Here is a 17,785-nt window from a genome sequence, read left to right as displayed (position 1 = left end):
TTCGACCACCAGAATTTGAGTGAAGGCTGTAGCACATACAAGCTCACTGAACACAGTTGCACCATGTAAAGCATAACTGTAATCCCACAATGGGACTACTGGATACTGGTCTGTCATGTCCAAGCATTAAGTGTGCAACAGTTGCTGCAAGGGTGCCGCACACCACACTTGTTAGGCACAAGATGGAGAGGAGATCACTGTAAACAACTTGACGAATGAATAATGCCTTCCTTAAGTGGGGAATCAAATTCTGCCAGACTATCAGAAGTAAACATCTGGGTCTACATGAGATAGGTGGGTCATTGTTAGTCTTAATATGGTGAACAGTGCAATGACATACCATTTTAGGAGCTTCAGGAGGTCACATCAAGGTTGGAAACTGTTGCAGTAGATCTGCATAGTCACTACTTGGAAAAGCTTGGCACTCTGCACTGCACCAGCCATTCAGACCATTCTGTGTGAAAGAGCTGAGGAAATATGGAGTGAAACTGCCAGGATACTGCATAGAACAAAACCACCAGGTTGCAATCTGAAGAAAGAAGAGTTACAAACTATCAAGCATCTTAATGCTGAGAAGAATGTGTTGGGACTGCCTGCCGATAAGCGTACTGTGACCATTGTAATGAAGACCAAATATTATGAGCAGAAGATCCAGGATCTATAAGATCCAATGCCATACCAAAAACTAAGTGCAGATCCAATGCAGCAGGTCATATGGAGTACGAATTGGTTAATCAAGTTGTCTTCTGTCTGGATGGACATAGAGGGCTGTGCAACATGGAATCCCTACCTCCTTGATTACCAGATATTCACAAGAATTATGTTCCATTAAGACCAACTGTTATTGCTTCTGGCTCATGAATGTATAAACTGGTGAAACACTTGGCCTCTCTGCTCCAGCCACATGTGAGAAAGACTTACACATGCATAAAGGACTCAGAATGTTTCACTGAGAAGATGAAGAAAGTAAAACTTGAACCAAATGACATCCTTCTCAGCTTTGATGTTGTTTCTGTGTTCACCAAAGTGCCACTCAGTTATTCTCTTGAGTGTATTGGTTCCATTTTCCTGTAAGACATCAGCAAGCTGTGTTATACATGTCTCACCATGAGGTATTTCATGTGGAATGGCAACTTCTACAAACAACTGGAAGACGTCACCATGGGTAGCCCACTTAGTCCAGTGGTGGCCACCTTCTTCTGGGACATTTCAAAGGACTGGTACTTTGTAAACCTAAGGTGTTGTACAGATACATCGGCAGTATCTTGGTTGTGTGGAACCATGCTGAGGAACAGCTTGGTGACTTCCGAAGACACCTGAACAGCCTCCATGCAAACATAAAATTTACCATGAAGGTAGAAAAGGACCATCAGTTACCCTTTCTAAGTGTGCTGACATTGAGGGACAGTGAAAATCTGGGACACAGTGTGTATTGAAAACTGACACACATTGACTGATTCCAGTACAAACTGTCAAATCACTGTCTGAACCAGAAAAAGAGGCATGATTAATACTCCTGTAACATGAGCAAAATGAATGTGTGAGCCACAGCACCTCAGATGTGAGATGCAACACCTATAAAAGGTTTCTGAGGAGCAATGGACACTTTACCAGTTACATAAGAAGTGTCACAGAGTCAAACACTCAGTGAAGTAACACACTGGAAAAAGAAATGTTGAGTATGGCCATTCTGCCACCTGTTCCCAGAGTGATGGACAGAATTGGCTGTGTATTGTGCAAACAGAGTGTAAAGACTATTTATTAACTGACACAGAAGATGAAAGAGTGCCTCAGATCATCAAAGAAGAAAAGGTATCCACTTGCAATGCTGAGAATATACCACATACCATATACATGTGGAAATACTGGATCACTGAACATAAGCAGCATTGCAGGTTGGAGCTGGTGGAGAAGCTGACCACAGTGGAGCACACCCCCTGTGAGACTGACCACATAATAAAATTTGCTGACATGGAAGTTCTTGCTCTACAGAAGATCTATCACATCCACTTGTTCAGGGAAGCTTTAGAAAAATACAAGGATGATAATAGTTTCAACAAGAAAGAAGAAAGTCTGAAGGCGAATGGATCCTGGATTCCCATGCTAGAGTAAACGACTGTTACAGGTATCAAGGGGAGAACCAAAGTGGTAATGCCCACAGAAAAGCTCTTGGATGTTGACATGCCAAGTACATATTACCTGTGACTGTGAGTTTGACTCCAGTCCAATACCAGCAATGGAGAGTGAAGCTTTGACAATGCTAGCAAGTGAAATGTCAAAAAGTGATCAAACATATGTCAGCTGAAGAATACAAGACAGAAGCCAATAGGCCATTTGTCAGAGAGTTTGCAGTAGTGACTCATGTTTTTGCTAAAGTTACTAAAAGACAACAATTTGCTGATATGTTTTGTTTACACCTCAACCTTGGCTACAAGAGAATCACATGTGTAACCACTGATGCTGATATGCAGTTACATGGCACTGTCAGTGCGTTGATATTAGTGACTGTCATGGCACCTTGTATTTTGTCAGCCAGGTCTGTGACTGTATTTAAGGGCATCTCAGTCAGTACAATAGCTTTGATTTGCCGCGGGAGGTGGCTCTTCCACAAGGTATGTGGCTGGTTGTCTGATCCTGTGCTGGTATTGTACTGCAGTGTACCGTGAGCAGATTATTTTAGCTAGATTGTGTATTGGGCACTGTCTTTTTAGCCATCACCATTTGTTAAGTGGTGCTCCCCCACCACTTAGTGCTCATTGCCCTCAACCTTTGATGCTGTGCCATTTCTGGACAGAATGCCCTTTTTTAACCACTTATGTTCCAATTTATGCTTACCATCTGAGATATAGCCATTCAAGCGAATGGTGCACTGGCTGTCAACTGCATTTTACTTTTTATCCACCATAGAAATATGGCAAAGTACATTTAATCTCTAGTTCACGACCTCTGTTTCTCTGTGGCATATTTTATGGACCTTCCTCTAAGTGCCTGTTTTTAGCTGTCTTTCCTTCTGTCGATTGTGCCAAACCTGTAGTCACTTTTAACTCCTTTTTAATTAGCTGCAGATGGTACCATTATCATGTCCTCAGCTTCTGCAGCAAAATGGTGGTCCAGTTGGCTGACCATTAAGGTGAACTTCAGCCTATCTGTAGGTATTCCAGGGTAATGAAAGCTTGCCTCAACTTGTGCAAACCATAGTACGAGTTAGTACAGTCAGAAAGGTGGAAATCATGTGGCAAGCCTGGGCACTGAAAGTACTGTGCAGCTTGTGCATATGTCATTTTGAGAAATTGGCCGTATGGAAGTTATTGCGTTTTCTGTGCTCTTTACACTTGCTGATCAAATCAGAGTCACCAATTTTTGGAAGGCTGGGTACAGGCTGCCCAAACAACTTGATTTGCATGTTGTAGTATTCAGGCAGGCTGGTATCCAAAATACAAACAACATGTGCTATGGAAAAGTATTTTTATTTAACACAACACACAAGGAAAATATCTTGTTAGGAAAATCAGCTTAAGTGAAGCTTTACGTGTGAGTAGAACCATCTCTATGAAAGAATAATATGTACCTATGTTCTCTATTGACATCTAAGAAAAACAAACAGATAACACAAATGCAGTGGATGGCAAACTTGAACTGTAGAAAGCTATAATCCCAAGAAGGGGTAATGCTGTCAACTTCTTCTATGTGCTTGTCATCATATTTTGGGCATATACTGTTGGGAAACCTGTTACAAGTTCTGAACTGCTTATACTTTGTTTTTTTAATGGCTGGGTACTATTTATTAGTGGCCATAAAAATTTCATTAACTGATCTTTCCAAGACTATACTTGTTTTGCTATTTATTGCAATGTTTATATCATTGCAAAAAACAAACTTGGCATCAGGCAGTGTTACTGATGAAAGGTCATTGACATACACAGGAAAAAGCAGAGCCCTAATATTGAACCTTGATGGACACCATCTGTAGTTAATTCCCAGTTGGATGATGCACGATAGCTTAATACACATCCCTTTCCTGCTGATGTTCTTTATTTCTAGTCAGAGGTAGGATTTGAACTGTTATGCAGCACTCATTGTTAAATCATAATATTCTGTTTCACTTGTAAAGACATTGTGAGTTACACACTTAAATGCCTTTGACAGATCACAAAATATGCCAGTAGCCTGTAACTTATTCTCTATTAAATTAACTACATTTTTGCTGTATGTGTAGACAGCCTTTTCAATATCAGCACCTTTTAGAAATACAGACTGGGACTTTGACAGTATATTATTTGTTGTTAGATGGTTAAGAAGCCAATTGTGTATTCCCTGATCTAGAATTTTTGAGAATGCTGGCAAAGGTGAAATTGGATGGAATTTCTTTATCCCCTTTCTCAAACAGATGCTTAACTTCGGAAAATTTTACCCATTGAGTAAATGTTCTGCTGATAAATGACTGGTTACACAAATAACTTAATATGTCATTAAACTCAGAAGCATCTCTTTAATAAACTTTATTGATATTTTATTGTAACCATTAGATTTTGTGATTTTAGTGATCTTATGGTGGACATAACTTTTACTGGTCAAGTGAGGATCATATACATACTACTGAAATTATTTGTAATGATGAACCTGAGATATTCCATGGCAGCATATACTCAATCTGAGAACCTTGTTTTCCAGCAACAGTTATGAAATGCTTGTTCAAAAGTTTTGCAACACTACACTATCTATTATAATGTATCATTTACTTTTCATGCTACCTGCTCCTTATCACCTATGGTTCTACCATGTTTCTGCTTTTCTATATCGTATATTGGCTTTTTTTGTTGTCTTTTGTGATGTAATGTGATGTTTTTCTCATAATGTATTTGCTTTGATGTCATGTAACTATCTCTCATATTTTTTTTGCATTATGTCTTCTAATGAACTGTGGCGCCAAGATCAGCACTGTTTCTGACTGACAGATATAGTTTCTTTTTGTCTTACAAGATACCTTTATTGCTTGAGTAAGCCATAGCTTCTTTGTGGATTTCATATAATGAGATAAGGACATTACTAGTAGAAGGGCTGTATTTTTCATTCCTACCATTACCACTGTCTTACATTACTCCATTTCACATCTTTGAGGAGTTTCTTAAAGTAATCAATTTTTAGCTTGCTGACTATCCTCTTGAACGCAGATTTAGTAGATTTTATATCCTGTCTGGTATTACAATTTAACAAAAGGAACTGTATGTCATGTTCTGAGAGGCTGTTTAATATTGATTTTGTAATATCATTTGTTTCATTCAACCTTTCTATAAAAATATTATCTGTGGCTGTGTGTGAGCAATTAGGTGACCTAGTTGGGATGTTTTCAGTAGGAATTATGTTGAATGGTAGAATTACTGACTGTAATAAATTCTTATTGGAAGAGTTTTCAAGAAAATCTATGTTAAAATCACCTATAACTGATTTTTACGGAAGAATCCTGCTAATCCGAACCCCAGTAATCCAGTTAATCTGAACATGAAAAATGTTGGTCTAAGTATGGAAAACTGTGCAGTAAACTGCTGTACATACACACTATTTTAATTTACACAGTACAGTAAACATCTATTAGAAAAATTGGCAAGAAAACATTAGGTTTAAGCAATGCATAACAATGAAAGAAAAGCTGTCAAACTTACTAAAATACAGCAGACATTTTATCCCTACTTTTTAGATGACAAAAACTCAGTCATTGTTTTTTGGCATAATAAAGACAGTCTGTTAAATGACGCATAGTTCCACCATCATATTGTAAACATCAAATCAGCAAGTGTAGCTGTGGGCTGTTGCTCCAAATAACGTAGCACGAGGTCAAGGGCTTCTGCTGTGTCACTGTGTGGCACCAACTCTCCTTTGTTGCTTTCAGGCTCATTGTCACTTCCATCACAGCAGTCCACTTCTTCCTGGTCTTGAGTCACAGCAGCAACCAAATCAGCATCAGTAAGGTTCTCCACACATGCCCCATCCGCTGCCATCCGCTCATCTACGTCTCCTTCACTAGCTTCTTCACATACAGAGATTGTCTGTATCATTTGTAATAGATTTTCCTCTTCATTTTCAACTAGGTTGTCCTGAAATTCAAGAGATGTCCACAGTTTTCTCCATGATTTTCTCAGAGTATTTTCTGAAATATTCTGCTATGCCTCAGTGGCCCAATAAACAACATCCTTCACATTGGTCTTTTTCATTTTGTCCACTAAGGGAATGCTATCATCTTGGATCACCATTCTTAAAAATTGTTTTCTGTAAAGCAGTTTTAATGTTTGCAGTACGCCCAGGTCCATCAGTTGTAGAAGGGGTGTAACATTTGGTGGCAAAAACTTCACCATAATTTCTCCATCACATAATTACTCAATGCTGGGGGTGAGATGCTGCATTATCAATCAATAGGATTGCATGGGGAGACAAATGATTTTCCTTAGAAAACCACCAAACAAAGGGAACAAACTGGCCGTGAAACCATTCTTTGAACAGTTTACCATCCATCCATGCTTTTCTCTGGTTGCGATAATATACGGACAGGGACTTCATGTTGCAGTTTTTAAAAGCTCTGGACCTATCAAATTTGCCAGTCAGCATTAAAGGCAGCTTATGATTACCAGCAGCATTGCTGCACACTAATAAAGTCACATGATCTTTGCACATTTTAAAACTGGGAGCATGGTCTTCTGCTTTTGATGCCAGGTTTTTTGTTGGCAATGCCCTAAAATTAAGGCCAGTCTTGTCAGCATTATAAATTTATTGGGGTGAATACTTTCTCCCTTTTATCATTTTTTCAAACTCACCCAAGTATTCCTTCGCTGCATCATGGCCCGAAGAAAGCTTCTCTCCAGTACTTGTTAGCTGACAGTTTCCATGATGTTTTTTGAATCTGTCCAACCAACCTGTACTTGCACTAAAGGACTCATCTCCATTCATTAACTTGTTCAGGTAAATAGCCTTCTCCTGAACCATTGCTTCACTCAAAGGAATAACCCTTCCTCTTCCCTGCATTAACCAAAGAAAAAGAGCTTCATCAACTTTATCGTACTGGGACTGTTTCAAAGTCTGCCAAATTTCGAGTGTTTTTCCTGAAGAAGTTGCACAGTACTGTTCAAGCTTCACTCGGTTCTTCTTCCAATCACAAATGGTTGCTTTACTACACCCAATTCTGATGCCAGTTTAGATACATTCTCACCATTGTCTATCCACTATGAAGCATTCAGTTTTTCTATGAGAGTTAACGGTGTATGTTTCCATTTACTCATGACGAAAATATTTACATTGCTACACCTGAACAAATACAATACAACTATTACGTGTGCCAGCGATCGTTAACTAACATAACCAAGCGCTTTGCATGCCAACTGGCAGTGCATTGATCTCGGACACTACAAAGGTCTCAACAGTGCACAGCAACAAGGGCAGAGAGTGAGATTGAGCCATTGTTCCCATACTTGTTCCGACTTGTTACCATGGTGTACCTACTTATCTGCTTGGTATACTTCATTCTAGAAACTCGTCACCGTAATTCCGGCTAATCCGAACAAATTGATAATCCAAATAAGGTCCGGTCCCAATTAGTTTGGATTAACGGGACTCTGCTGTAATTTGTTTTTCTTTTTCTTTTCTTTTCTTTTCTTCTTCTTCTTCTTTTTTTTTTTTTTTTTTTTTTTTTTTTTTTTTTTTTTTTTTTTTTTAAGGCCAATAGAGCTAGAGCTTCAAGGTGATTTATGAACAGATTAAAATTATGTGCAAGTGCTTAGTATATATGCACTATTATGAAGGATTTATTATGAAATTCTACTTTTGTCGCATGTGCTTCCATGTGCTGCTCCAGTCAAAATTTATGAATGTGTCTGTTCTTAAATCCATGACAATTCCTGATGAATGTAGCAACTCCTCCTTTCTCTATTTTTGCTGTATGAAAGTGACATGCTAACCAAAATCCTGTGACAATTATCACATCTATACCAGTGGTCACATGATGTTCCAAGAGGTAGGTTATGTCAGCTGGGTTTGATGACTCTAATTCACCAGTGTAGATGAGTAGTTTATTAATTTTACTTCCTAGTCCTCAAATATTTTCATGCAGTAAAGACAGCTGCCATTTGACACAGAGATAAAACTGTGTGGAAATAAAATTTCTGCTGATTGCTGAACACTTTTTAATCAGCAGCTCTTTGTGTTGGTGCAATACACGAGAATTATGTTGTTTGGTTTCTTTCTCAAACTAAAGGTTTGTTTCAATCCTAACCTTTTTTAAAACTTTATTTCATTCTGCCCTTTCTGCTCTAAAAAAAAGGTGCTGAGCTGACACCTGTAACCATTGGTATTTTACCACCCATTACAGTGCCTCCCCACTCCCCTTTAAGTTTTCTCCTGTTAGTCCCTTGATATCAATAGCAGATGGATAGATAGATGTTGAATACTTGTCAAATTGCCATCAAAGAGAAGGTCTCAAATAAATCTAAACATTTGAGCAGTGGTAAGAAATAATTGCAAAGAATACCATAAGTGACCTTCTTTGCATATGGTCTTAATTTCCCAAGAGCTTTCATTCCCATTTATGCAATTTAATGGAAAAGATAACTGTGGAAGTACTGAGTTTAGGTGAGATGCAATGGTAAAAAAGCAGTAAGGTGTTGCTTAGTGAGAAGGCCATGAAAGATGATGACAAAGATTATACAATGAAGTAATCATTTACCTAAAATTTGTGACAGAGAAAATATGTATCACATGATTGTCTGATTTCATATGTGGGGTGTGAAAATGCAATTTTAAAAATATTCCAGACAGTACTGGGCAGCAGAATTGATGCTTTTAAGTGAATTAATTGCTATTGTGTCATGATCCTACTATGTATTATCATTTATGGCAAAATTTCTCAAAAAGGAGCACTATAAAGGAAATAAAATCTACTGATGTTTTCACGAATGCGACACTGCCCTGAATAATTATGAACTGAAAGACAGAACTGTACTTTATTGTTTCAGAATGAAGAATGGCTTCAAGAAATACGCTGTTTTTTTGAGGCACAAGATAATCCCAATTGTCTTTGCTGCCTAATATCTGAGAAATTGGCAGAGAAAATACAACAACTGTCTGATGATGAAATTCATAGAAACATTATGAACTTGCTGAATTTGTTTACGGGCAAAACTTTTGATGTACCACACAATGTTGCTGTCAAAAGGTAAATTACAAAAGCAATTAATGACTTTTGCTATTACAGTCATTACTAAAAGCTGTGTCCTACATTTTCAGTAAGAAGAAAAGATTTGTGACAAATACAGGAACAGCATAATTCACAACAACATCTACAGAAAATGTTTTTAGATCATGTTATTTATGTTGCTGATTAACTCAAAGATAAAATGTTATGCTAGCATAAAAAATACAGCCACTGATATGCCATAATTCTCATTCAGCTCCAGTCATAATGCAAATGGAACAGCAAATGGAACAATTTCTATTTTATTTATTTTTAATTTGTGGACTTTGCTTTTTTTTAAACTCTGGCAAAAAAAAAAAAAAAAAAAAAAAAAAAGGGCATTTCACTGAGGGATAGAATGTTCCATCATGACACACCACACCCTCACAATAGCTGTACATTTATAAATTATGCACCAATTATTCTGTTTAATTGATCGAAGACAAAAGAATCTGTGGACATAATTCCTCTCAAATTATTTGATATGTAACAGAGCAAATAATTGACTTTGGTTGCATCCCAGTTACAGAAAAGTGATGTTGACGTTGACCTTTGATGTATGTTACATATGGGTTATCTTACTATGAATGAATATGGCTTCATCAGTGATTAATACTGACAAGAGTGATAGGTGATGACAAAAAGTTCATTGACAGGATTCCAGTAATATCAGTTTCATAGTGACGTTAGTTTTACCACCGATGAAACTGCTGCGAGGCATGCCAATTTGTCAGCTGCTGGATTTATTATCTGAGAGATAAATTCAGATTAGGAAATGGTCACTGGAGAGTTACAGATCATTTCCTGCTTAGCAGTGGCTTAGGGTCAAGAGCATATCATGAGGGCAGCAGTGATGAAGTGCATGCTTTTCCCCCATCTTCTTCAAAAAACCTATAGCTCCTGATTACGAGGGACACTCTACAACTCTACCCTTCAGACAAGAAGGTATAGAGATTCATAATACATTGCATGAATTGAAGTTTCCAAAAGAGAGTACCAAGTTGAGAGTACTGACCTGTAGACAAAATAAAAACATTGCAACTACCGGTAAAGACAAAAAAATTTATGGGTGTATTGATCATATTGCCTTAGACATGGCAGTGCTTTTTCTTCAAAACACCAATGCATTACAGGGCCTGGCTCCCCACCAATATCTAGTGATTGCTAAAAGGGTCTTTTGGAACTTCAGTTTCACCAATAATAAAGTTCACTGCTGCCCTTTCTCCATTCAGGATCTGAATCTGGCATTGTCTGTGTACATGAGATGGCAAAAATTTGTTGTAGCATGCTGCAATGCCTTACTAAGAATGCAATGAAAATCTTTCTTGAATTTTTTAATGTAATATAAAATATGGACAATTTACCAGTCCACTGAGGGAAGCTGTATTAATTTCTCTTCTAAACTTGGGAAGCACTGAACATGCATGAGTAGCCACTGCAGTGATGCCCTAATAGTGTAGGAAAGGTGTCAGTGTGAATGGTTTCCTGCTGCACAGTTCAGAAACGATAGAGTTGGTGGGAAGGATCCAGATGGCACAGACTGTGAACCAGTCATTGAAAAGAAGGTGCTTGCTCAGCAACAGGGTGATCCAGTGTTCCTTGGCCACAGTTTGTCTGTGGCCATTCATGTGGACAGATAGCTTGTTGGTTGTCATGCCCATATGGAACGCAACACAATGGTTGCAGCTTACTTTGTAGATCACATGACTGGTTCCGCAGGCAGCCCTGCCTTTGGTGGGATAGGTGATGTTTGTGACAGGACTGGAATAGGTGGTGGTGGGAAGATGTATGGGACAGGTCTTGCATCTAGGTCTATTACAGGGATAAGAGCCATGAGGCAAGGGGCTGGGAGTAAGGGCATCCTTCATTTCAGTGATAGCTTCACAGCCTGTACCATCTACATGCTTCCCACCAACACCATCTTTTCTGACTTGCACAGGTGATAACTCTCCCTGCAATATATCCTACATTCCTGTAACCTTCCTGGCTTCCACTTCGTTAGTCATTGTCCTTACCCATCTAGCCCCTTCCATGTTTCCATTCCAACACTATACAAACCTCTATTCCACCAATGCAGCCACTCTTTTTAAATCTATCCTTTTCTGCACCCCCACCCCCATTCCTCTCTTCCCAGCCCTCCATCTAACCTCCTGACTGCACCTAGTTGCCCCACTCTCCATCTTGTCTTTGCATGCTCCCAACGGCATTTTACCATCATTGACCGCCTCCCTGCCATCCCACCTCCTTCCCACCCCAGCCTCGTTCTTACCCTCACAAGGTTGCCTCTGCCATAATGCACTGCTGCTCGCAGTCTGGCTCTAGCTGTCAGAAACTGAGGTCATGTGTGTGTGAGTTGTGTTTGCATTGAGTGTATGCACATGTTATGTTGTCTACATTTGACAAAGGCCTTGTTGGCTGAAAGCTAACTTTTGGACAGTCTTTTTATTGTATTTTTCTGGGTCTCAGCATCTCCTCTATATGGTGAGTAGCAACTATCCTTTTCATAACATTCTTACATTACATCCTAGATTTTCTAATTTTTGATTTTGCCTGATGGCTTTTCTTCTATCCTAACCCAGTATCTTTTCCTTTATTACTATTTCCTGATACATTACTATACTTAGAGTCTTTCCATCTTTCTCTTATTTCCTGTGATTCTCTTGTTGCCTAACAAACTGCATGACATTCTCTACTTACGAGCCGTGTTGTATCAACTGTCTTGGCCACACACAATTGACAGCTATAAGACCACACTGCTTGTTGGTGCAGTATCTTATGTCTCACATAATACCCGCTGATATCATTAATCGTATCTCTTCATGTTGATCATTCTCCCTGTGTCAACCTCATGTACTTTTGCGTGTTATTTCCCGTGCCTTCCTGTCCCACCCCACATGCTGTCCCCTTTCTATTCCAGTTTGCACCTATTAATTCCTCCTAATCTAGTCACTTCTGACATCCCCCTCCTGACACATATCCTCCCACAGACCTGCAACCCACTTTACAGGTATTTTTTTTTCATATTATCTCATGGTGACTTCACACCAATTTCAGTTGGATTCAGTTTTCTGCCCCTCACCATCTGCCCACTCGCTCATATTTCATCTTGTTTCCCCTTATTTCATCTGTTTCTTCCTTTTTGTAAATTTTTGCATGTGTTTGAATGTATTTTTGTAAATTTTTTTGGACATAATTCTATGTTATTTACATATTTTTACATGTTTTTTTCCACTGCCATAGATCCTTGCTCCTTCTGTCTGTGTCAATACAGAAAAGTTTCCTCATCCCTAGCCAGAACCCAGTCCCACATACTCTTCCTGCATTGCTGCTTGGCTAATGGAATCCCCCCAAATGTCCTTACCATCAAATTACCCATCTCTGGCTGCCAGCCTTCCAGCCAATCCTTATTCCTCACCAACATAGTTCTACAAAACCATCTTGCAATACCTTCTCTGCATCTGCAAACTTCTCCTGTTATGCAATCCCAAATTCCTGGATCCTATAACACGCCCTGCCCTCCAGGAACTAGAACAACATGCACACCACCTCAAAAAACTCTCCGAGCTGTTCACTTCCTACCCCCGCCTTCGACTACCACTGTCCACCACCTCTACAACGACCTCTAAACCTCCCCCACATCTGCTCATAGCTGACAAACCCTGTCTTTCAGACCAACTACACTTATCCCACCCTCCAAAACTCCCTCCCACCACCACACAGAATCCAGAACCTAAACAGACCTGAAACACAGTCATGTACCTTTCTTCCAAAAGCCTTAGCGCTGCAGAAATATCAGTCCTTTCCAAAGGCCTCTCCTTTTGCCTCACCCCTAAATTCAATCATGCAAGATTTGTTAAAGACCTTCTCTCCTTCTTCCATTCCCTACACACGTTTTCACCACCAACCCTACCAATCGGCTCAACCAAAAGACCAATGTTGAATCTCGCCTGACTCATTTCATTCCTCTATCCAAACGTGATCCATCCTTGCTGCCCCCAACCCGCTCTCTGTTAACTTTTCAGAATTTCTTATCCTCGAACCTTGCCTCATCATCATTCCCAAAATCACTCAACATAGAAACTAACCTTACATTTGCAGAAAGATACACAATCCACCATCTAAAAACTGACCCTCACCTTGCAATCCTACCTGCTGACAAAGGGTCCACCACTGTTTATTGAACCACAAGGATTACGTGGCAGAAGATATCCACCAGCTGTCAGATTCATCCATCTACGAGTCCTGCCACAGTGACCCCATTCCAGAAATCCAGCAGGATCATCAGTGTCTCCTCAGATCTTTAGTGCCATCCCAGAATCTCTCCCGTGAGTCCATCTCTCCCTTCGGCCCTACCATTTACTGTACTCTTACCTTCTCCATGCTTCCTAAAATCCATGAACCCAACCACCCAGGACGTCCCATTGTGGCTGTTAGTGCACCCCCATTGAGAGAATCTCTCCTCTCGTAGACCAACACCTTCAGCCCATTACCTGTAACCTATCCTCCTACATAAAAGATACCAACCATTCTCTCCACCAACCCTTGACAGTTCCTGCCCTTTACCACATGGTGCTCTGCTTGTCACTATTGATGCCACCTCCCTTTATGCTAACATTCCTAATGCCCACTATTAAATATTACCTTTCCCAACACCTTATGGATTCCAAATCAGTCACCTCCTTCCTAGTCACCATGAACAACTATATCGTCACCCACAGTTACTTCTCCTTTGAAAGCATTATCTATGAACAAATCCAGAGTATGGCAATGGACATCCGCATGGCACCATTCTATGCCAACCCATTCATGGGCCATATAGAGGAATCATTCCTAAACACCCAGGACCCCAAACCCTCACCTGGTTCAGATTGATTGATGACATCTTCATAATCTGGATCGAGGGTGAGGACACCCTATCCACATTCCTCCAGAACTTCAACACTATCTCTTCCATTCACTTCACCTGGTCCTAATCAACCCATCAAGACACCTTTCTCTATGTTGACATCCACCTCAAAAATGGCTATATCAATACCTCCATCCATATCAAACCTACCAACCATAAGCAATACCTCCACTTTGACAGCTGTCACCCATTCCATACCAAGAAGTCCATTCAGCTTAGCCGCCCATGGCCATGACATCTGTTGTGACAATCGGTCCTCTTGAAACATACTGAGGGTCTCACTGAGGCCTTTACAGAACATGATTACCCTCCCAACCTTTTACAAAACAGATCTCCCATGCCTTATCTCTCCAGCCCCACCATCCAGCCACAGAGGGGAATTCCCCTCATGACTCATCACCACCCAGGACTGTAGTAACCAGGGTTTCAACTACCTCTTGTCGTGCCCTGAGATGAGAAATGTCTTACCCACTACCCTTCCCGCTCCTCCCAACAGTGATATTCTGCCAACCACTGGACCTACACAATATCCTCGATCATCCCTACATAACCCCTGCTCCCAGCCCCTTGCCTCATGGCTCATAACCCTGTAATAGGCCTAGATGCAAGACCTGTTCCATACATCCTTTCACCACCGCCTACCCCACTCCTTTCACAAGCATCACCTATCCCATCAAAGGCAGAGCTTTCTGTGAAACCAGCCATTTGATGTACAAGGTAAGCTGGAACCGAAATGCTGCATTCTACGTGGGCATGACAAACAACAAGCTGCCTGTCTGCGTGAATGGCCACAGACAAACTGTGGCAAAGAAACAACTGGTTCACCCTGTTTTTGAGCACACCGCCCAACGCAACATCCTGCATTTCAATCACTGGTTCAGGGAGCAGCCTGTGTCATCTGAATCCTTCACACCAACGCCAGGTTTTCTGAATTGCACAAATTTGAACTCTCCCTGCAATATATCTTATGTTCTCGTAACCATCCTGGCCTCAATCTTCATTAGTCATTGTCCTTACCCATCTAGCCCCTTACCTGTTCCAATCCCAACACTACACAGCCCTGTATTCCGCCAAAGCAAGTCTTTTTACTTCTCTCCTTTTCTGCAACCACTGCCGTTCCTTTCACCTCCATAATCTGTCTGACCTTCCAACTGCACCTAGCTCCTCACCTCATCGCTACATGCACCCAGCAATACTTTACCGTCTCCGACCCCTACCCTGCTATCTCTCCCCTACCCTGCCTCCTCTTTACCCCGATCCAGCTGCCTCTCCCATAATGGCCTGCTGCTCTCAATCTATCTCTAGCTTCCAGACTGTGGCCATGTGTGTGTGAGATGTGTTTGCATTGAGTGTGTGTGTTTGTATGTGTGTATGTTGTCTGCTTTTGACAAAGGCCTTGTTGGCCAAAAGCTAGCTTTCTGACAGTTTTTTTGTTATGCCTTTCTGCAACTTAGCATCTCCACTATATGGTGAGTAGCAACTATCCTTTTCATTATATTGTTACAGTCCTTTTTGGATTTTCCATTCTTTGAAAGGGGGGAACCCATATAAAATGTAGAATTGAAACAATGTATGAAATGGCATGATGTGAGATTACAGGCAAGTGACTGTAGATGACCATATGTACATATGTAAGTGCAGATCTCCATCAGAGGGTACACCCTTTGTATCCTCTGGTTGTGCCGTATGTGTGGAGCTAATGTGAACTGTGTCTACATGCAGATCATAGTGCCTCAGATTCCATATCGATACTGTGGCTTGGTTAGAAATCTGAATCACTCTCATGTACAACAGTTAGTGCTTTAAAGTACATTGCATGTAGGACATGGGAAGCTCAACAGCAGTCTTAGCTTGAGTAACAGTCTGACCGTCAGGGACCCAGTGAAGGTTTTGAATCTTGATTTGCTTAGTTGAGCTTTTTTTGCTCTTGGTCAAGTTAAGCCCTTCCAGCGTGTGAATTGGCAGTTTTCAGTGGTATTCAAAGAGTAGTATTCAATTTCCATGGGCTCCTTTTTGTTCAGTTGTGAGAATTTTCTGCACAAACACTTTTCTCATGTTAAACTGTTACGTAAAATTTTCATTACATATTCTTTGTCAGTTCCTACAGTTTTGGCAATCAATTGAATACTCAACTGAAGGTCAGATTGAATCAAATTACCTACTTTTTTTATATTTTCATCCGTTTTTATTTTTTTATTTTAAAAGATGTCTCGGGCATGAGTAATCTTCAATATCTTCTGAGCAATTTTTGAAATGCTTGAACTACTGGAAAACTCATGTACATAAGTAAGGGTCCTTACCATAATCTTCTGTTAGTAGAAGATCAGATTCAGTAGTAGTTCTTCCAAGTTTCATGTTAAACTTCATGGCAGTTTGTTGCTCTGTTATTCCACTTATCATTTTTCCTGCAAAACAAAGTAACAGCTCTTACGCAATCAAAGGCCATAGCCACACTGATTTGTCTACAGACACCAGAGATGCTGTATTAAATGGAGAAGGTGTCACGCTTCACAGCTATTGGTCATTCATCTTTGGCACGTGCATACTTACTGTGTGACAGCATCAGTCCCATTATTTTGTAGCCACACCTTTAATGTGAAAGTATTGGCTGGAATCTACATGAGAGAATGTGAAAGTATTGGCTGGAATCTACATGAGAGAACGTCTGGCCACAGAAATGTTTAGGACCAGCTCCATTCCCAGCCTCTGCACCAAGACTGTGGACTCATCACTTTATATCAGGCAGAAAATCATCGCAGAGCAACAACCATGTGAAATATACATTGCACCCCAAGCATTTGTATATAGTATTAATGGTGAATATTAATGTCACATCTTTGCTTCTTAAGAGGCCCAGGATTCTTCACACTTCATGAATTTTAGAGGCAGAAGCACTCTATGTGTGATTTTTTTATGTTTGTTTTTAATTTGTACTACAACCTCAACATCATGTCTATAGATGGCTTCAATATAGAGCAACTCACTTGACTGCTCTGTGGGTTGCCCTGGTGGTGTCTTTACGGTTCACCTGTCACAAAGCTTCTCAGTGTGCTGTGTTATATGTGATCTTAAAGGAACTGGAGCATATGAACTATTGCTCAAGGTAGAAGCTTTTCATCTGATTCTCTTAGCACTCTTCAGGCCCTTCAATAAACGAACCCAGCAGACAAGTTGGTTTAGAACATTATACACTCCCTATTCTTCTAAAACATCAGTGGAAGAAGACTACATTCTTTAGGATATTGATGCACATGGGAATGAGGAGAATTGAGCAGAATGATACAGCAGAAAAAGAGGCCTGTAGGGATGATGATAAAGTGAAGAATGTACTGTACTTCTGTGAGTGTTGAGTCAGAAGACCATGCACCAATGGAGGAAATTGTTTAGAAAGTTAATAGAGCATAAGCTATAGATAGTGACATCAGCTATGTGACCACCTTTCTCCTTCTGCTCACAACATGGGCTGAAGTCATATTCATCCATCCCCATACAAGATACACTCCTGGAAATTGAAATAAGAACACCGTGAATTCATTGTCCCAGGAAGGGGAAACTTTATTGACACATTCCTGGGGTCAGATACATCACATGATCACACTGACAGAACCACAGGCACATAGACACAGGCAACAGAGCATGCACAATGTCGGCACAAGTACAGTGTA

At 40.3% G+C, this 17,785-nt stretch overlaps 1 protein-coding gene across 3 annotated transcripts in view; it reads left to right on the top strand.

The window, feature by feature from the left end:
- LOC124621542 overlaps positions 1 to 17,785 on the top strand; it is a 135,015-nt gene that overhangs the window by 55,023 nt on the left and 62,207 nt on the right. For all 3 annotated transcript variants that reach the window (XM_047147148.1, XM_047147151.1, XM_047147150.1), the window contains exon 7: positions 8,997 to 9,196. In XM_047147148.1, coding sequence (XP_047003104.1) covers positions 8,997 to 9,196 — 200 coding nt within the window. The remainder of the gene's footprint in view (positions 1 to 8,996; positions 9,197 to 17,785) is intronic.

Source organism: Schistocerca americana, chromosome 1 (genome assembly GCF_021461395.2).
Source record: "Schistocerca americana isolate TAMUIC-IGC-003095 chromosome 1, iqSchAmer2.1, whole genome shotgun sequence".
In the NCBI taxonomy this organism is placed as follows: domain Eukaryota; kingdom Metazoa; phylum Arthropoda; class Insecta; order Orthoptera; family Acrididae; genus Schistocerca; species Schistocerca americana.
The sequence above is the reverse complement of the archived record's forward strand: the minus strand, read 5'-3'. Positions and strand labels throughout refer to the sequence as shown.